This window comes from Apteryx rowi, unplaced genomic scaffold (assembly GCF_003343035.1).
Source record: "Apteryx rowi isolate R43461 unplaced genomic scaffold, aptRow1 scaffold_255, whole genome shotgun sequence".
Lineage (NCBI taxonomy): Eukaryota > Metazoa > Chordata > Aves > Apterygiformes > Apterygidae > Apteryx > Apteryx rowi.
The window spans coordinates 1,011,851-1,033,453 of NW_020448919.1; the positions used below are offsets into that span (position 1 = coordinate 1,011,851).

The following is a 21,603-nucleotide window of genomic DNA, read 5'->3' on the forward strand; positions in this document are numbered from 1 at the left end:
CCGCTGATCACAACTCTCTAAGCTCTGCCATTCAGCCAAAGATGTACAAAAAAAGTTTTTTTTTTCTGTTCTGATCATACTTCCCATTTCCTAATCCCCTCTCGAGAAGATTCAGAGCACTAAGAAGTTTCATAAGGGAATGACATTCACATGTACTACCATCTTACAGTGGGCTATGGAGTTGCATGTCTTCCTTATGGAGACATATTGCATCTTACCAAGAAGAATCTTTTTGAAAAAGGAAGCAAAGATTTATACTAAAAATTAATACACTTCAAAGCATCAGAAAGAAGTGGTAAAAAGCAAAAACACCCCTCCACAAACAAAAAGCTTACCAATATTTAGACAAAATAAAAGTAGCCTAGCAAACAGTTTGAAAAGCAAGACTATTTTTACATGATGTTTGAGAGAGGAAATGTTCTAAGATGATGAGGTAATTGTCATAGCTACATAAAACAGAATAATGTATTTATGTTTTTCCTTAAAAAATGGCTGACATGCTCAATGCATAATCTCCACATACCCCTTTACCCCATCACTATGCCTGAACCAGAAGAATGAAAAAAAGCACATGCACCTGTGGAAATTACGTTAAGAAAAATAAACCCTAAAAAAATATATTGTACTAACATCTGTTAAAATTGTAAAGTTGAGTTCCTAAATGTAAGGAAAAGCTACATCTATGGCTATGCATAGATGCATGTTATCTATGCAACATGAATCCTGTTCACACATGTTATAATACAGTACTAACAAAATTACAGACTATTTTTCCAGAGAATACTTGCCTCATACAGCAGGCAGATAGTAGATGCAAAAAGAGGATAGAATTAAGTTTCGTGAATAATCTCAAAACTGAGAACTGGACATCATAATCTTTTTTTTTTTAAACAACATCAATCATATTGGTGGAGGAGAGTGTTAAATATTTTTTTCCAAGGCAGTATTCTCTTCAGCTGTTTTTTCTATGTATTCTGGAACTGATTTCTTTCCTTTTCCATAGTAGCGGTAATTAGGCTTAAAATATGCATGATCATGTACACATTTGTAAGGACCACTTTGATTGTAATAAGAATGAGAACTTACTGTCTTGCTGATGTAATTTGTGCTGATATTCATACACTGGAGTCCTTCACTATTGCAGCAACCTCCACATCTGTAGATGGATACACATGGGGGTTTAAAGAAGGTGTTTGTAGTTGCTCCAAACTCTTTTCCCACATCCACGCAAACTTCACGTGGCATGCACTGAGTTTTTCTCCATTCAGTATCAATACCTGCCAAGTTATATGGAGGTTCATGTGTTATAAAGCAGCTGTTTAAAAATAACACCCCTGCAGTCAATTAGTAGGATTTTTCTTTGTAAGGTTAGATCCAGAATATGCATCTATASGGTCATACCCTTTATTCAATGAAATACACATCTTTCTAAGTTAACTTCTAGCTAATTTCTCTTCACGGGGATATGCCATGTTGTTGTGGAGCAGAGGCAAAGTCATAGTGGAGCTAACATGAAACTAAATAAGGTTGAGCAGATCTTATGGCATCCACAGCTGAAGCTGTACACTTCTTTTTTGCTTGGGGTGAATCTCACCTTGAGCAAAGTCTAGAGAACTACTGCACATCTCTGTAAACGAATGTTAACTGGCTCTACTCAGTATTCATATGGATCATACTATACATTACAAACATTTAATTTGATGCCTACACAATTAACCTGAAATGCATTTGAATGCCTATCTACTTTAACTACAAAATGTGTAATTTAAAGCAAAGGGTGTTGCTATTACTTAGCAATTATGTACACCATATTATTTCATCTTAAAAGTGATTATGCCCAGATTACTCATGCAAATTTGAGCAAACATTTTTCATAGTGTTATACAGCCTTTTGCCAAATGCAATCTTACACTAAACAGCCACGAGACTTGTAGCTGTACAGGCTCTTTATTCTGTATTGGAGCCAGTTTTTGATAGGCAACTCAGCGAGAATAGAAATTTCACCTAATGTGTACCTTAAAGTCTGTGTTAAGGTACATGATTTCAAAAATGATATTGAAAAACATGCCTCTTGCATAATCTGTGGTCCTCTGCCTGCAAACACTTGCTAAACTGTAAACTATAATTTTGTCCAGGCCACCTGAAACACTAAGGGACATTGACATACTTGTTTGATTTTTTTTTTTTTTCTCGTTTAACAGGACAACTGCCCTCTTAAAACAGGAAAAAGTTATAAGTGCATTAATTGGCCTCCTAAAGCAGGAATACATAATAGAAGAAAGCGTTACCAGCCTTGACTTAATTGCAGAAAAAGAACAAAACCAGTTCACTTTCTGCATCCAATTATTAGTGCCCTCTTGCCTTCTGCAAAATCTTTACAGCCTCTACAAAGCAGAAGGATTCCTTGTACCTGAAGACAAACACTTAACTTCCTGTATCTACTGTGCTGAGAAAGTAGTATATCCCTTTCTTAGAATGAAAGTACCAAAAATAGCTATGTGGAACAACTTATTTCATTATGGAAGTTTCGTAGTCAAGAATTTTACATTATAGCCATTATATCAAATCAAACTTCTGCAGGTGGAATACTGACAATGCTTAGCTTTAAAATATTTTTGACACAACTGACAAGTCTTTGTATTTTAATTTACTGTGTGTTAAAACATACTTTACTTACTTTTCAGGATCTCTGCATTATAGTGTGCTGCAGCAAATTTCAGTGAATCATCTGATCTTGTGTCAAACCTGGAGTGTTCCCTGTTGTGTTGCCAACCTCCTTTCCTCAGTTGACATTTGAACATTTTCCAGTATTCTGGGTAAAGTACTGTCATGAGTTCATCCACGCTGGACACGGACCGCAGCTGCTCTTCCAGGTCTTTGCTTGCATGAGCCTGTCAAAAGTTACATCCAAGATTAATTACTTTTTCTCTTACACAAGATTTGCTGGAAACTAGCTTGAAAAACAAGTCGTATACTGTAAAATAAAGTCTTACTCAAAGGGGTTGTCATTTCAAAGACTGCTATTTTTCAGCCGGTGATGACATACTTCTATACTGACAAATACTGAAATGCTTTGATTCTTTATTAAGCATGTAGTGCAAAACATTATGTGTGTGAGAAAGGAGCTGTAGAAGTAAGTCTATACAAGTACGGTTTGCAGATTAAGAAAATTAACTGCATTTTTCTTCTGGACACAAAAGTTTTTGTAATAAATTTTTGAATGTTTCAACCTCCAAGTATTTAAATATTAATTAGCATCATATACACTTAAACTGACACCAAATTTTTGCCCATTTTCCCAAAGTCAAGGAAAAGAAAAACACATAGAAGTCCAAAATGATGAAAGCAAAATTAGAAAAAAAAAATTATGCAATTTTGTACCTTTTTAGGTACAATATTAAGGAGCATATATTAAGGAGCAAGTTCTCATTATAGAGCACTAAGCCTTAAACTAGCAGGAGTTCAGGGACTTTGATATCTTTAAGAATCTGAACTGCGCACTCCAACACTGGTAAGAGTTTCAACTGAAACTCTTCAGGTCTGTAAGTTTTTTCAAGAGTAGTCTCAAATCTCGTAATCATACTTTCCTATTTGTTGGCTTTTGCACAAAACTTCTATTTGCATTTTTCTAAAAGACTATGACTCAGATTTACATTCTGATTTCTCATTTACTCCAGATTCCTGGAAGATTCCTCTATACCCCTACTTGAAACAGCATATACTCCAAAGGGCTCCTGTGAATCCCTGCTCACCCTCTCATCCATAAATTGCTGACTTCTCAAAGGCCTATAAAAAGGGCAGTAAGTAGGAAAAAAAAATTTATAAAACACCTTTAGTCACCTTCTCAGCCTCCATAGCCCTTAGATGGCAGTATGAGACACCCTATATAAAAGTATACTTTGTAAAAAGTGTCTTAACAACTGGCTGTAGATTCTGTACATGTTACTACAAAACTGTCACTACGGTCCGGGAAACAGAAGGCTGTAACAGTGTAAAAAATATGCCTAAAACAGGAAATATGAAGCTACAGAAATTAAAAAGCAAGATTCCTAATCAAACTCCACTATCCACAGAAAAAGAAATTCTCTCAATCAGTGAAAAAGCACCCAATTAGCTTTCTTCAAGAGAGCATTACCTGACTAAAACAACTAGTCCTGAGCTAGCTCATCTGTACAAACTGCCACTTATCTCACAGACAACCGAAACGGGACAAAAAGGCGCAGTGTCGCGTCCACTTTCTCATCAGGTATCAAATCCAGGAGAAATGAATACTGAGAGTCTGCCTCACCTGAGACATTTCTGTAACTACAGAAGTCAAAGCTAATGCAGATTTCAAAGTCATTTTATATGCCAAAGTGCTAAGGATTCAAACAAATGTTTTCACTAAAAAGCCTCTCTAACCTCAATGGTGAATGACAGACTACTTTGTCCTGGGAGTTATTAAATTCAAGCTATCAACCTCAAATACATGCACTCAGAGGCATCACGAGGAGGGCTCATCTCTGACGCAAGCCATCCGGCAAGTAATACCTTGGACCTTGTCTTCAAATCAGCTGTCAACACAGAGCCGTCCCTCCCTCTCCATCACTGCCACTCGCCGTGCAGGACTCCACGCAGGTCCTCAGTCAGTGGGTCACAGACAACATCTGAGCTGAACAAAGAGCTAACTCAGCCACCATCCTCTTGGCTTCCAGCTTTATTCAGATGTGAACAGTGGCTGGCGAGGGGCCGTCTCAATCGTTCAGGTTGCCTCATTCCTACCGTGCTCTTTTCCAAGGGCCCTGCAGCACACGGGTGACTGGACGCGGGTCTGTGAACCAGTGCAAATGCACGTGCCCTCCACAGCATAGCAGCTGTGTGCCTGCCAAATGATGGGAATACACGTGCGCACAAGGTCACCGGTCGTGGGCTGCTTGCATGCCCTGTCACAAGGCTCCATGCCAGTCCATTATATAAAAGGCAAAGAGCTGGAAACTGTTTAGTAGTAGTGAACTTGTATAGCTGCACCCTAGCATACACCAGGGGTGGCATGGAAAGAGAAAGGGAGCTGGTACATACCACCCTTTGATGAATCCCTAAAAGACTGTGTAGCCCACCATAAGCAAAATGTTGGCTCCTGTTGATTCAGACACTCAAGTACTGAAACTCAAAATTACTTAGTCTATAAGAAGCCAGTGTAGGGAGCAGAAAAGAGGTTACATTTGTTAGAAGAAAAATGTTTTGATGAAATGCTCTTTAGTCAGGAAATCAAGTTATGTCTTTCCCAGCTGGAAAGCAAATTCAGTATACTCGTAAAAATATGTCTGAATAAAGGTTTAAAACCTGAAGATATCAGTGGCCTCTAAGTTACTAAAGTATTGCTTTCAAAAGTATTTCTTCATGGATTTTCCAGTGTGTTATGCAAATGGTAGAGAAGACTGCCTGCAATTTGAAGAGCTCATTTAATAGCACTTTGTAATCAAGCATGAGCATACCTTTCAGACAGCACAATAGGAAAACAATTGGCTTGGAATCATATTTATGAATACACTGTAGAAAACCAACTCAATCACTAGAGGGCTTTCGTTCCTTCACCTCTACAGACTTAGAAAAAAAAAAAGAAGAAAAGCCATATATGTATATTAAATATTGTACACAGTACAATTGCCCTGAATTAGGACAAAAGAGTAGGAAATTAGGTTAGTTTTTGGTATATGTTTCCAGCATTACCTTGACACACATATCAGTGATCTCTTTCTGATAAATTCCCTGGAAGCCTGACAAAGGCATGCATTTTTGAACTGCTGCAAATTATTCTCATCTGTGTCAAACTGTTTAAATGAACATAGCAGCAATTTGTTATTTGTATGACAATCAAACATTATTGTTGACATGAATATTGAACTCAGTCTTAAATTCTGGTTGATTAGAAGTGTCTCCTGCATACAGTATCAGATTGTTAAAGATTATTTAAAATGAGGTTCTTAGTTTTTTAAGAAGTGAATAAAACTACTTTTCTAAGTATAATAGTGTTGCCTGGCAATAGAAATTTTCTGCTTTGTCCAAATTTTGATTAATTTCACAAAAATATGCTGACTCTATCCCTACTTTCTGTTCCAAGTTCTTTGCTCTTTCTTAAATTGTGTATAGGCTTTTAGTGTAGAACACACAAAAACTATTTTAAACCTCAAAATGCAACAGAAATCAAGACTTTAAACTTCAGAAATTATGATAAGGCACAAGGAATATAACAAGAAAAAACACATACTACAAATCAGAAGAGCTCTTATTTTCAGCAATCTTATGTGAGATCAAATTAGTGAAGTATGGGAAGCAATATGGTTTGGATAATTATTCACATTGTGCTGGTTATTTCCAAATGTAATCTTAAGTTTAAAATAAAATCAATTAATATTAAACCTAACAATTGTTCTATTGCCAGAAAGTAATATAACATTAACAAGTGTTTTGATAAGAGAAATTCTAAAACTTTTAGGCCCAAAATATACTTTCTGGTAAATGTAAACAGTCCATTGATTTTCAGATGAATCAGTTGCAGTGCACTCCACACGAAATCCTGGACCAATTACTTGACATTTTACTGGAAAGACATTCTAGGATCTATGCTCTACTTTCAGAAGAAAGCAGAAAATCAGTGCTTGCAGAGGAAGGAGTTTTCTGTGCCCCATGTATTCTATTTTCTTTGCTTTTTATAAGTCAATTAATGGCTTTTTAGGGTTTCTGTTTTGTTTTGCTCTTAAAAAAAATAAAAAATAAATCACCACACAGGCCTTCGATTGGCCAGTCTACTCTTCTGGTCATTTTTACATATTTCCAATGTTGTCCTGCATGATCACTTAAAACTACCAGGAGTTTTATTCTGGAGCAAGAGCTTGACTAAATCTTTCACAAGCCAACCTCTGCAACAAGCTGGCTGATGATATTGAGCAAAAAAACAACTTAAAAATACAAGAATGAATAGAGAATGCAGTAAAGTCAAACTTGCTTCATTTCACTTCTTCCACATTATTTCATGAAAAGCAGGGGAAAGGGACAAATAAAAATAAAGTAGAGCTACTTAACAAGTTCTCCTTCACTATAAATTATTTAATTTAGGAACATCCTATTCTGTCACAATGTGTCTTCCATCATGTGGGATTCTACTACATGGTATGTCCAGTTTTTCATAAAATCATTGTTTAGAAACAAAGGGGCAGGATATCAAGTAGGCTCCTTAACTATTAGCAATATCAAATCTATAATAAATTTTCTGTGCATTACGTTATTTGTCTTTCACATGTCCCCAGTGTCTGCCTCTATTAATAGCAAAGGTCAGAACACTTAATTTTTGGCAGATTACACGACACATAATTGATGGTACAATGTGCTATAATGGTACTTTATGCATCTGCTCTGATTATAGTTGTCAGTTCATTTCATTTTCAAGGATTCTGTTGACAATTCTTAATAGGAAAATTCTGTCTATAAAACCTTCCATTTTAATATGCTTGTGTACTGCATTTATTGACCAACTGAAATGCATTAAAAATCAAGTAGTTAAATTAAAATGTTGAAACCAACTGCAAGCAAATGGAAATATTGCAAAAGAAAAGTATGTATAAACTCTTCACTTACATAATATTTTACTGCAATTTTCATGTATGTCAGCACTAGTGTTCTGGAAGTTGATGTCAATGAAAAAGAAATATTCTAGTTAAAGAAAGTACTTTAGCCATACCTAAGAATTAAAATCAACTTTTTTGAACATCACCTACAGTCATGTCACAATAGACCCAATTTTGATTTTGTATGCACCAGTTTGGCAGTAGTAAAATTGAATGGGCTGTCCGAAATTGCAAACTTTGAAGTTGTCAGTGCATACAGTAAGAAAACAGTGCCTTACAGAAGTGAAATGGTAACACTGAGCAACAGTTTGTATTTCATGTTACTTGAAATAAGTTATAAGTCTACTGCAGTTACCTGAAGTAAACCAAAACATCATGAAAACAACACAGAAATGAGAATCGGTCCGTGTTCCAAAGAGCTTACCAAACACATCAAACATAAATAAGAAGGAAGGTGTAAAATAAATAAATATGGTATAAAATACATTATGTTGTAAGTGACTTTTATTCTTTCTGACATTTTGAAAACCAAGAATAACGCCAGGCAAAGGAAGCAAATAGAAGAAAAGGTATGTACAGGGTGAATAGGGAAGGAAAAACAAATGAGTTTCAAGAGAGATTTGAAAGACAGAGAGTTTGATAAAAAGAGATAGACATTGGCTATGAGAAGAAACTTAAGACTATAAAAGTTTCACTTCTAAATTGTAAGTCACATTTTTTCTTTGGTCCAGAACATTCTTGGGGCAGGGGGAGGGGAAACGGGGAAGACATGTAAACTGCAAGAAAACCATCCTAGGCTTATATTACTTAATTTTGCTATCCTATTTATAAGTATTTAAGTTGAGGTAGTTAGCGAACAATTTCCACTGTATGGGATATCCAATTTTTATATGAGTCAGCATTTTTCAGGAAGTATTTTATTTCAGTATCTCTGGAATGCGCTGAAATATCCTAAGATTATAGACTTGCAAAGGAACTTGTATTTGGTCCTTAAATCCACCATTTAGCTGCTGCTGGGATTCTGAAACACACTTCCTGGCTGGTGCTTATTCCCCAAGTGCCTGCATTCCTGAACGGTTCCCAGCCTCCCTAACAAAATGACAGTGGTTTCATACTTTCAATGGAAATTACTTATTAAAATACCCTTTTTGATCTGAGTCCAATTTCTCTGGGAAAGGGAGAGAAAAATCATTCCTCCCTCTGTGGAGCAACTCCCTGCTGTGCTTGCTGGTTTCTCTGGAAGCACCTCTTAGGCGGCCAGTTCTCCCAGGTTTCTATGAGCCTGGGCAATGAAGACATTGCTGTAGATGACATGGTATCTAATACAGTTAGAAACTGTAACGCAACAGTCCTATGATAAATCCAGTCAAAGATCTAGACCTTTATTCTGCATGTGCATGCATGTGTGTAGAAATGGAAACAGAAAGGATGTTAACCTGACAAACGCCATCCTAAATGTGACAAAGTAAAAGAGGTTGGTAGCATCTTAGCCAGACCCTGAATACTTATGACCTTCTCTTGAAGCAATTTCATGACTGGATTGTAGTAACAGAAAAGGTTTTGTTCTCATGCACTTCAGCCTGATCTTTGAAATACGCACTGTTTCCCAGCTATAGTCTTCAACTTGTCAAGTAAATCCCTGCAGAGTATTGCTAGGAATACAGCAAGTCATAATTAAAAAATAAATTATGAAAATCAAGCCCATTATCAATAGACTCAATTCACTATTCAGGAGCTTGTACTAGATGAGCTGACAGATTAAAGGTCAGAGGCTACTGCTCCTGCGCAGCAGTCACGGAAATTTGTGGGATAACCATTCCTTGTTAAGTGAAGCTGTGTCTGGGTTCTTTAATAGAGTGAAAGATTAGTATCAAAGCTTCTAACTAGCATTATAAATAGATTGGGAAATAATAGAAGATTATTGCTGCTGAAAGGTTTATATCTGACTAAATCCTGGAGACACTAGGTGGTGTGTTCTGTACTAGATGAGATCTCTGTATTATTTTCTTGGTCATCCTTGGGGTACAGCAATGACAGTGATTATGCCTGGGTCACTGTGACTAGGTGTACAACCACAARAAGGGGGAAAACATTGTGATGATTGCTGTGTTATGTAGGTGGCTAACATACAATGATATACTAAAAAGGAGGTAGCTAGCAGAATGAGAATTCCTGTGCCCTCTGCAACATGTTCATTGCAACCTGTGAGTTTCTAGTGCCAACTGTGCGCGCCAGGCTAGGAGGCATCTGGGTTGACACCACATTGCAGTTCTGTAGTTCTACAAAATTCAACTCAGTATAAAAGTAAAACATTGATTTTGAAGTCCAAATAACCAACTTTTAACTAGCATTAAGGAGGAAAGTGAATCACACAAATCTGAAGAAAACTTGAATAATTAAAAACTGAACTTTGATTAAAAAGTCTGGTTATRAGATCTTATTCTCTTAAAAACTGAGAGTACATTAGTTATAAGCAATTTTTTATACTGGTTTGAATCTGGAAAATTTTTAAAATACCCTGCAACCTTTTCTTTTGCTTGGAACAGTCAGACATATTTCATAAAAATCAGTACACAAGAATAAACCACCATGCCCTTCTAATAAGATTGTTTATTTTCAGTCTTTACTAAACTTTCCTTGATATTATCATTACTTTTACTAGCAACTGCCACTAGCTCTGTCAGTAAAAGCAAGCAAATATGGAGACAGTTTTTGAAGAAAACCATTAACATGGTAAAATTGCAATTATCTGTCATCACTTGAGCAGATGTAATACAGGCAGTGAAGAAATATAATAGCTTCTCAATAGCAAGTGGAGATTTACTGAATTGAAAGGTAAGAGATAAATCCTTTATTTCAATTTCAAGGCTAGCCCATTCTGGGATACTGCTTGAGCACAGGTTACATGCTACGTGAAGACATCCTAGACACTAATTATTAGAGTGACAGATTAGGGTTCTGGCCACATATTAAATGACAGGCTTCAAAAAGGCACTAGGTATAGTTTTTATATAATGTTTTCTATTCCAGTAGTCAATACTGAATACAAAGAGTTTTCTGTAACAGCTGGAGTAAGAAATTGCTTATTCTTAAGAATGTTTCTGAGTTATGCTGAACACATACGGGTACATCACAAGAAACGTTCTCGCTATTTTGAGAGTAGTCTTAAATTCAACACTCTTGTTTATTCTCAAATTTTTAACAATGTGGCTATTTGTAAGGCAAAAGTATTACATGAACACATCACCTTTTATCACTGTTGCATAATTTCTCTCATTGCTAAGTAACTTTCCTTTTCACCAAGTGTTTAAATCACTATTTAAAGCTCTGGGCAAATATAATTAATCCATGGTCTAAATATTTAGCAACAGGTCACAGAATTTTCTTGAATTAATTATACTTTTAAAACAGTTCTTAAAAATAAATAATTTCACAGACCATGAAATAAGATCAATTGCATTTCAAAGAAAAAGTTGAACTTTATTCCTAAACAAATGTCTCAATCTAATAGGACATGATTTCTGTATTGTTAAACAAGACTTGCACAGTTTACAGATCTGTACAGAAATATTAATTAGAAGACCACCTACCTTGTCACGTTGCCTATTTCAACAAATATTCCAACTATAAACATAATACACTGCTTACAGCTCACCAAAAAGCTAAAGAATAACAAGTCAGTTATCAAACAGCAATTCCAGTTGCAAAATAGCTGTTTTAAATTATTCTAGGCACTTTCCCTATAAATGAAAAATGAAAATGGTAACAAAGTTTCTCAGAAACCTGTGCATTTTATTAAATTCTCAGGAGTTTCTAAGTATAATCCATCAAAAATAATATTATCTGATTCTTCTATTTAGCATTTTGTATCTTCGGTTCATTTTACACAAATCTTAAAAAAAAAAAAGGTCTATTTGGTATCTTAAAGTAACAGATCAGACTAATACGTGGCTAAGTTATTGCTAATTATGCTATTACCTTTTAAGATTTCATTAATAAAATGCCAGAAAAAGCTTTTATTTTTGTTGACAAAGTTGGGGTTTGCCCAAACATTTTACATAAAGCTTCTTTGATAACGTAGGTGTAATAAAGAGACAATCTGAATTTCATTAGCGTGAGGAAGGCACAGAATGCAAAGGACTTGCTACCCAGTGCCCATTTGTGCCCATTCTGATAATCTGGTTTGAAATTTGTTCCATCCTAAATTCTGGGTGGAACATTCTTGGATCTCTTTTGTCTTTTTATCATTGACATCTGTTACAGAGAAATTATACAGAAACAAAAACACTTGTTTAGACATTGAGCYTATAATGGTTTTGCTTTGTGCTTTGATGCTGCAGGAAAAAAGCAGCCAGACAACAGAGAAAAGCACTATCCAATCTTAATTCCAAAATTCCAAATGGATTAGAACAGTACAAAGAGAAGAAGATTTATTTTCAAGCCTTTAAGTGCAACACTACATTGAAGGCAGTTTAAAAACAAAAGACAATAATGAAACCCTTCACTCGCACACAAAAGCATATTGTTCCATTAAAAGCAAACTATTTAAACACAAATAAATACAGCACTTTAACATTCAAGCATAATGGAAGAGTCTGGTATGGAAGAAGCATTTTATTCTTCCCTTGGTGAAACAGCCTGCACCAGTTGCACTTTTGCAGAGACTGCAATCAGCAGCGCAGGTATTCCTCCCCACCCAAGGAGCGAGGAGATGTGAGGCATCCTGCGGCTTCCCCATGTGGGCTAACCTCCTTGTAAACTACAGGATAAAAGGTCAGCAGCTTTGTGGAGCTGCCACAACCCTTCTGTACTCAGGGGAGGAAAAAAAAAACAAAAAAAAACAAGGGTCTTCGACTGATCATGAAAAAAGAAGTAATGCTTATGTATCACTGAAGGAGAAAGCTCATTGTACCATGGGAAAACCTGACAGGCATTAAGAGATTTGTCAGCAAGGCATGAGAGATGGGAAAAGGCAGAAGAATGGCAAATCCAAGAACCASATTGGGATTCGGTCACAATTCCCTTCTATGCAACCAAATCAGGACAAATACATGTTGCCCATTATTTCTGGCTTTAATTATTCTGAATAGTGTATTGTACTGTAATGTTACTTAAAAAAGTTCAGGGAACATTAGCAGTATTAAACTGGATCAATCCTAAATTATACTGACAGGAGACATTGAGTAATCCAGTGCTGAATACAGTGTTACCAAAAGACTTTTCCAAGAAGGCTTGACTGTAGGATGAAGTTTTTGCAAGAACACAGATTTCTAAAATATGCCCTGAGCTATCAGGTTCCACTGGATTGCAGGTATATAACCTCTGATAAAAGTTATCATATTGCATCTTAAAAATTGTGATAGTGACATTAGTTGAAACTTCTCCTATAACATATCGCTCAGTTGCCTGAATTCTTATCCAGGCCAAGCAACTAACAAAAAAGGGGATTTACAAGTAGATTAAAAGGAGGCATACAGAGAGTTAAAAAAATGTGAACAGAGATTCTAGTTACTGAAAGTCTTTTGGAAGATATAAGTTAAGCACATGCACAAATCTTACCATTACACTGAAATATTTTCTTGTGTTAAGCTTTTTATCTGCTCTTAGAAGTAAACCACTATTTTAAGCAAACCTGGCCACAGATTCTTTAATTCACCACTTTGTAAGTGAGCATATCCAGTTGTCATGTTTGGGAAGGGAAAATGGGGGAGAGGGGGAAAGAGATTAAAGAGTGAGAGTGGTGAGAAGCCAGGATGGTGCAATTGAACACCCAATCTCAGACACGGAGCATCTTGAGACTTTCTGACGTCCTACCCAATAATATCCCCAACTTCCATTTCTGAAAAGTCAGATAAATGTCAACCTATATTATTATTATGGATAATAAAAAACTGAACAGTATCTGTTAAATTCTTATTTTGCCAGAAAAAGAACTGAACAAAGAATGTAGAATTTTGCTGTTCCGTAAGACTCAGATTTTAAAAGTGTAGCCTTAATTTGTATCTCTGCAATTATCTGCATTTGCCATTTGGACCAATTAGAAATTTAACTAATGAATCTGCAGGCATAATTGCATTTTTTTGAGATTTAATTAAAACTGACTGTGCCTTTAAACAAATGTGCTGAGATGCAATGGGTACAGCTAATCACAGGCACAAAGGCGCAGTCAAGGTCAGGCTGCCAGTTTGTCTCTAATTGCCCAGTTATACATTCCTTGTTCACCCAAACCTTCTACTGACTTCAATGGGATTTTTGTTTAGTGAGGATTACAGGATTTTTCCTCATAGCATATTTAAGTATTGCATCTATACACCAGTATGTGTAGCATGTTTCAGTCCCTAAAATCACAATATCTGTAGTTTTATTAGCTCTTAATACTGTGTTGAGCTTTTCAAGTCTTTCATCCTCCATCCACCCTGTTATACTTGACCTTCTTTTCCTGTTCCCTGGTCAACATTAAAATCTGTTACCTATCGGTCAATGTTTGTCCCATTGCTGCTAAATTTTTCATTTCAAAAAGACTAATTTGCTTTTAAAACTTATTGATATAATTACTGTATTAGTCAGTCTACTAAAACAGAGACAGTATTTTTCCTACACCAAAATCTTTTTCTTAAATTCTTGGTTACAGTTCAGCTCCTTATCAAACAGTGTGGCGATTCTTAGACAATCTGATCAATACCCATAATAGCTTTTGTTGACTTCTTTAAACATTTTTGCCCAACACAGCATGTTTGTATGATTAAGTCTCAATTCCATTTTTTTTCCAGATGTTTACATCAGGTCTCCTGCAGTTCTTCCTTAGTTTACCCCACAACATATGTTCATAAAACTTCTTTTTCCCATCATTAGGCAAACACTACGATCTAGACAAAGTGCATGCTATCATTTTTTATCAGACCAGCTGTACTATTCAAAGGCAAGGGTGTTTCTGTGTTGTCAGTTCAGGCCGGTTGGTCTCTTCCTCATCCAAACTGAAGGCATGAGGAAACCCAGATGCAGCTGACAAGCCAGGTCATGCAAGGGCCTGCTTCAAACAGTGCAAGAGAAGTGCCCCAAGTTTGGCTCCAACATGATCCCAGCTGCTCTTGCACCATCAGAGCCCTCCCACCACCCTTCTAGTGTGCTGCAACACAGCCTCCCACTATTAAAAAAACAGACAACTCCCCCCCCCAGCCTCTCTGAACTGCAGAACCCTCCAAAATAATAACAAAAGCACTTACGCCTCAGGGAGGCTGTATGGGGCGCAGGGGGACCCAGACCAACTGCTATGCCAGGTGCGTGTGGTCAGCCAGCTCCAGGCAGTATTACGCTACAGCAGCATGGACAAATTCAACCCATGCCCAAGCAGTCCGGGGGCTTGGGTTTGTTCTCTGCTACGGTCCACAAAGACAGCATCGATACAGTCTTTGCTTCCTCAAGTAACAGGTCGAGATACACAGAGGGCCACCTCTTCCAAAATCCTGTGCTTGTTATATTAAACATCGAGATTTTAAAACTAAATTTTTCTAACTCTTGCATGGTTTTAAAAAATTATGTCTGATGACTTTTCATATAGACTTTGTTTCTTTAYCGGTCACTCATCTTCAGCCTATGCTGGTCCTTGAGCAACATCAAATGTTTTTGTTGGCCTCAGTTTTGACYGTTCATTTCTGATTTGTGAGCAATACATTATCTGTGTGCAAACAACTGAAAAGCTATGAGTTAACAGATTGATTTTTCTTATGAGGCCAATACTTTAACAGGTTTTTATTAACAAAGCCTCTGTTCTATGAAATTTTGAATTATAACATTTTTGAAGAATAGAAAAAAATATTATACTCACTTATCTATATTTTTATGGTTACACACATATCTATAGGTATTTTCCATCCTTTATTGTATGTGAAATTCAGTAGAATTTTATTGGCATTTAAGCAAGACTTTTTGAGCAGTGTGTGAAAGAACAAAGTTTCTGATTAGAATCAGAAACATTAACAACTAAAACAATACACTGGGTAAAGTATATCCATTTAATTAAAAAGTCACTGGTCAGTTGCAAGCAAAAGAACATCTATAATCAGTGCTCAAGATTTTTYAGTTTGTTTGAAATCTCTGTGAGAGTGATGAGAATATTATTTACCTGGATGCACTTTCAAGGTTGCATTATGTTCCAATACAGTGTGAAACCATCACTGCCCATCAATGCAGGTACCTGTATTTTTCATAATAGAAAAATGCATCCTAGTCAGGAGATTTTGTCAGTTATTTACTTTAAACACAAAAGAGACCTTAACTCTTACTGATAAATAAGGGACCCAAATTCAGTGCCAAGTTTGGGACAGTGCTACAAGGCTCTGGTCAACAGTCACAGCCAGGTCTAAGAGTGGACTAAGCAGAAACAGTAGTTAATTTTGGATTGCTGGGCTGCTAGCACCATCCTGCCACTGTACTCTCATCCCCTTGGTACACTCAGCAGCAGCAGATTGTACATCTGATTGTCAGATGATGCACAGATCAGTAGATGCTTTTTGGCTTTGCATGAGAACTTATAATTCTACTTTGATCTTCAGTATCACAGTATTACATCACAACATGACATCTTATTTGATAATAAGGGAGGTCAGATAAACTGGCAGATTGATTCAGTTCAAAGGCTAGACTGTTCTTATTTAAATTATATTATCTTGCTATTCTGTCTGTAAGCAACATAGAGCACACACATGGAGGGTATGAATCAGAACTGGACAACCCAGTTTAAGAAAAGTAACTAGCAGTAACAAATAACTACATATTTTTAAACTTAACTTAAAATTTTATCTTTCCTGTGAATTCTAATTCTGTTTAGCTTATTCTGACCTTCTTTCAGTAGAGTTTGCACTAATCCATGCTAGTTTGTAGTCTACAGACAGAACACAACAGAAAATGCTTTCCCTCTGAAATGTCCAGATAYATCTTTCCATTCTCAGTCTTTTTGAGATATGTAACAAATACTTGTCCTTTAAGGATCCCTGTTCTCTGCTCCATATRCAGTGACCTTCCTGAGCTTAATTGCAACATCCCTTCAGATCATTTCTAACATCAGTTACCTAAAATTCTTGTGAACAGTCTTTAAGACTGAATGACACATGTATTAAAATCTGTCTCTCAGCACTGACTGCCTGTACAGCAATATTACTTATGCCTACCAATTCTGCCCACAGATAGCCTCCAATGCTGTCAAACTCGGCACATTTTTGAGTGATAAATTCACCTGAAGTAGCTTTGGAGAGCACATGGACATTTCTTATATGAACAGCAACACATCATGATATTGTCCATATAAGTTTGGTGTTCAAACAAACATTGCAAGGAATATGTGGGAGAGGGAGCAATACTGTAAATCTCCAGCTCCTATGGGTTTGCCTAATGGCAATACAAAACACCACATACATTAAAACACGGTTTTGAGACAGGCGTGTCAGGTAAGCATCACCAGCAAACAGAATTATACCTATTTATTAATACATTTCTCAAACTTGAAGCAATTAAATTTCTGAAGAAACTAACTGACAAGATCAACATTCCTGATTGAGGGTTTTATATCTGCTAATAACAGTAAGATGGAAGTTACCCTTGTTATCAAATTCTGAATCAGCAGCTATAGAATATTACATAGATGTTGATCTGCCATTATATTTAGAATGATTCCCTCAGGATTACTTAATATCCTTTTCAGAAAGCATGAGCTCTCCTAAATACAAATACATGATGTCATAAAGCATACATTCAGACACAATAAATAGCACATTAGCCTAAATCAGTAGTTTTCTTACAAGTTTTTTAAAGGAATATTAAATAGACAATATTGTATAGTCAAATCCATCAATAATGTAAATAACCCAAATAAAGTACAACTCCTACRTAGTACTATACGTGCTCTTTCATAATTTAAGATTCATTTCAGAGTATTAGTGAGTCACAAACTAGGCAAAAATTTTTATTTGAAAAGCTTGGTATAGTGTGAGGAAAGAGTTAAATAACTGGAAAATATAATCTTCATTAAAAATGTCCCCCAAATGTAGCTAAATATGTTAACATTACCTACAGCCTATAATTTGTGTAGCTATTGCTTATTTTTATTCATGTACCTGACTGCATTACAAAAGTGTAGATTTCACAAATGTAAGAGAGTTCCTCTGAAAAATACTTAATGAGACATAAAGACATGGATTTAGAAGCCAGAAACTTTTACAAAGTTGCTAATGTTTGTAGCTTCTACTAAGGTCCAGATTCTGGAGTCATGCAGTTACAAGAAAACCATGGCTTTAAAATATATCTATGGATCTCCTGATAGCGAACAGTAGTTTTAAAAACCAAACCTTTAGAAGAACAGAACCACACCACAAAACAGAAAATGTATGTTCTATTTTATACCTGATTCCCAATTTCTAATTATTTGAAGATGGCAATAATGCTTTAAGCATTCAAAAGCCTGGATTAAATTTTAGGAAACAAATGCTCCTTAGCACATGAATTGCTGCAAGGGGCTCTTCTTTCCCAGGTGAGGGACTTCACATTTATCTTTGTTGAATTTCATCAAGTTCCTGTTGGTTCATTCCTCCAGCCTTCCTAGGTCCCTCTGAATGGCAGCCATGCCCTCAAATTTATCAGTTACACTGCCCCCACACATCTTCTGTTTTGGTGAAACCTGCAAACCTTATGAAGGTGCACTCCGTCTCCTCCAGAATGCACCCTCTCCTCCTTCTGTCACTGATAAAGATATAAAACAGGACAGGTTTCAGGAGAGGCTCCTTAGAGACTAGACTCCAGACAGAGTACAAACCACTACCCCTTACTCCCTGGAACCCAGTCATCCAAACAGTTTTTTACTGTATGGTTGTTCATCCATCCAGACCATAACATCTTAACTTGAATACAGGAATAGTGTGGGAGACAGCAACAAAAGCCTTGCTAAAGTCAAGGCAGATAGCACTGCTCTGCCCTCAGCCATAGATCTAGTAATTTCACCATAGAATGCAACCAGATTAGCCAAGCATGATTTACCCTTCACATATCCATGCCAGCTATTTATTCCCAATCCTTTCTTCTTCATGTGTCCAGAAATGGCTTCCAAGAGGACTTGCTCCATGTTTTTTCTGAGGACTGAAGTGAGGTTGACCAGCCTGCAGTTCCCCAGATTGTCCTTTCTGCCCTTCCTGAATGGGTGCAATATTTGCCGTTCTCCTGTCATCATAACCTCATGCTAATTTCATGACCTTTCAAGGAACGATAAGCAGCAGCCTTTTTACGATGCAGCCCAGCAAGTCCCAGGCTCTTGTATGGGTCAAGATCTCTGAAGAGTTTCCAATTCCTCTCTTCCTTAAACCTTGCATCCAGGTACACCGGCCTGGAAGCCTGTGTCAGTGAGGGCGCAGACAGAGAAGGCGTCAAGTACCTCAGCCTAATCTGCATCCACTGTCACTAAATCACCCTTCCCATCTAACAGAAAGTCCGCATTTTTTTCTTTTCTTTTCTTTTCTTYTTTTCTTTTCTTTTCTTTTCTCTTTCCTTTCCTTTTTTTCTTTTTACTGCTAGTGGAGTAGCAGAAGCTGTTCTGCTTGCCCTAGACGTCCTTGCCACTTTCAATTCTAGCTGAGCTTTGGCTTTCCTAAAACCAACACTTTGTGCCCGGGCAATAATTCTCTATTTCCTTTTTGTAGCCTGTCCTCACTTCCTCCTCTTACATGCAGCATTTTTTCCACTGGAGCTCTATCATGAGTTCCCTGTTTAGACAAGTTGGTCTCTTGATACATCTACTCATTTCCCTGTGTATTGGGAGGAACCATACTCATGCTTGGACCATGTTGTCCTTAAAGGCTTGCCAGCTCTCTTGAGCTCCTTTATGCTGCAGAGCTGCCTCTTAAAGGATCACACCTACCAGTTCCCCAAATAAACCAAAKTCTGCTCTACTGAAGTCCAGGGCCTGTACTCTGCTACTTGCTTTCCTCACTCCCCTGAGGATCTTGAACTTCACCATTTCATGGTTGCTACAAGCCAAGGCTGCCATTGATTATCACCTTCTTGTTCTTTATTTTTGAGTAGCAAATCCAGGACAGTGTTGCCCAGGTTGATCCACATTACACGTGCATTAACTCCCTTGACAGTCTTCAGAAACTTCCTGAATTGCTCATATTCCACTGTGTTACTCTTCCAGTAGGTATCAGGGAAACTGAAGTCTCCTGAAAGAACACGGGCCTGTGAGGTGCTTAAATGTAACTTTGTCCACTTTGTCATCCTGATCATATGGTCCATAAAATAATCTCACCATAATGTCCCCCATACTAGCCTCTCCTCTGATTCTAATCCACAAGCAGTCAACCAAGCTGTCAACCACCCTCTGTTTGAACTGTTTCTTCATGCAAAGGGCAAACTCCATCCCCTTCTCCCCTGTCTTCCTACATCCATCACAGTTATTCCAATGACGCCTTAGTGATGCATCCACATGCAGAGCTCTAGCTCCTCCTGTTTGATTCCCAGGTTGTAAGCATTTGTGTACAGACACTTCTTCCCCGACAGTCTATAAACTAGCAGATTAATGTTTTGCTTTGGAGTTTTCCTCAAATTTGACCATCTGCTGAGAGCACTTTTCTGTCTGTCATGCAAATGTTCGTTTCTTTTCTCCCAAGTTTCTTCCTTCTCTCTAAAATCTGTTTCCATCCCTCTCCATTCCAATATGAAAATAATAATCAGAAAGTGTGTACAGGCAATCTGACAAAGCGGCTGTTTGTCTGTCAGCTATCAGTTTCAAATTAGCATTGTTACTTTTGGGAAAGCTATGCTGTGGTAAGTTAAAATGAGAGGGGAAGGCAGGGAAAACTGCATAATTAATGACAAAAATAGTCTAAGAATGTTTAATCACTTCTTATTTATTTTGCAGCGAACTGAATTGGAAGCTGTTCAATATACAAGTAGCTGACAGTATCATTATTATTAAAATGCTTTAAAACCTACCAGTAATTAATTCAATTTTGTTAAATGATGCAGCCAGTTCCTGTACCAAGATTCAGCCTGAACAAAAGCTGAAAGAGCTGTAGGCATCCACGCATTAGAACTTGTGGTCAGTATTATATTTGTAGGCAATGGAATTGAAGTCTAGTGAATGAGACTCTAAACAAAGCTCGAATCTCTTCTAGCACAGGGATTTTAAAGCCTGGAACTGTAAATTAAGGCTATCTTAGCTAGAGTGGAGAACCACATAAATACAGCTATCCTACACTGGTACTCAAACAACCACTTTTAAAAATTAGCCAAGGTATTGCTACAGAATGCAGTACTGAAGTTACCCAGCTCGATTGTTTTGCTTGGGATGCACTCTGGTCCAGGATCTAGAGTAGTATTTGGAAGTGACCAGGGTTATGCCCTTGAAGCTGAACTGCTTGTTGAAAAGCAAGTCTAAAACCATGTTACAAGGAGAAGGCGTAAGGGAAGCTGAAGTTGTGTTGCACTAACACAGAAAAGCAAAAAGAGCAGCAGCTTTGACTTAAGAGGCTTAAAAATGGCTTGCAGCACTTACCTAAGCCCTAAAATACTGTAGCATATATAGAACACAAAGTAATAGAGCCCAAAACATGTCCCATGCTGAAAATCAACAGGGCCTCAATTTTGCTGGAGTTATTGCCCAACTAGACTTGAAGACACTAAACAACAGTGAGGAATACCAGCCCTACATCTTGAGCTACAATTCCATTTCCTTGATCAAACCTGCAGAAGAGCTTTGAGGAATGCTGTCAAAGTTTCTCATTATGGGCTATCATTTATTACAAATGTATCCTTTTTCTCTTCAGAAATTAACTGATTGATAGACACTTAATATTCGTTTAGTGAGTGGAGATCATTAAAAAAGAAACAAGATCTCATTGAGCCCTATGGTTACGGCACAGAGAATCTCTAAGAGCAGAAGAAACTAACAGATACATAGGTAATGTTGAAAAGAGTGCTAATGTTAACTACTGAGTTGAAAACATATCAAACATCTCCC

General features: G+C 37.0%; 1 protein-coding gene across 3 annotated transcripts in view; it reads right to left on the reverse strand.

Annotated features, from left to right (window-relative positions):
- The window catches only part of VEGFC (vascular endothelial growth factor C), an 80,505-nt gene that overhangs the window by 22,101 nt on the left and 36,801 nt on the right, over positions 1-21,603 (reverse strand). For 2 of the 3 annotated variants that reach the window (XM_026067241.1, XM_026067242.1), the window contains exons 2-3: positions 2,678-2,891; positions 1,087-1,277 (exon numbers count right to left, since the gene is read on the reverse strand). In XM_026067241.1, coding sequence (XP_025923026.1) covers positions 1,087-1,277; positions 2,678-2,891 — 405 coding nt within the window. Of the gene's footprint in view, positions 1-1,086; positions 1,278-2,677; positions 2,892-15,726; positions 15,761-21,603 lie in introns of those variants that run through there. The other variant, XM_026067243.1, reaches the window with a different exon arrangement.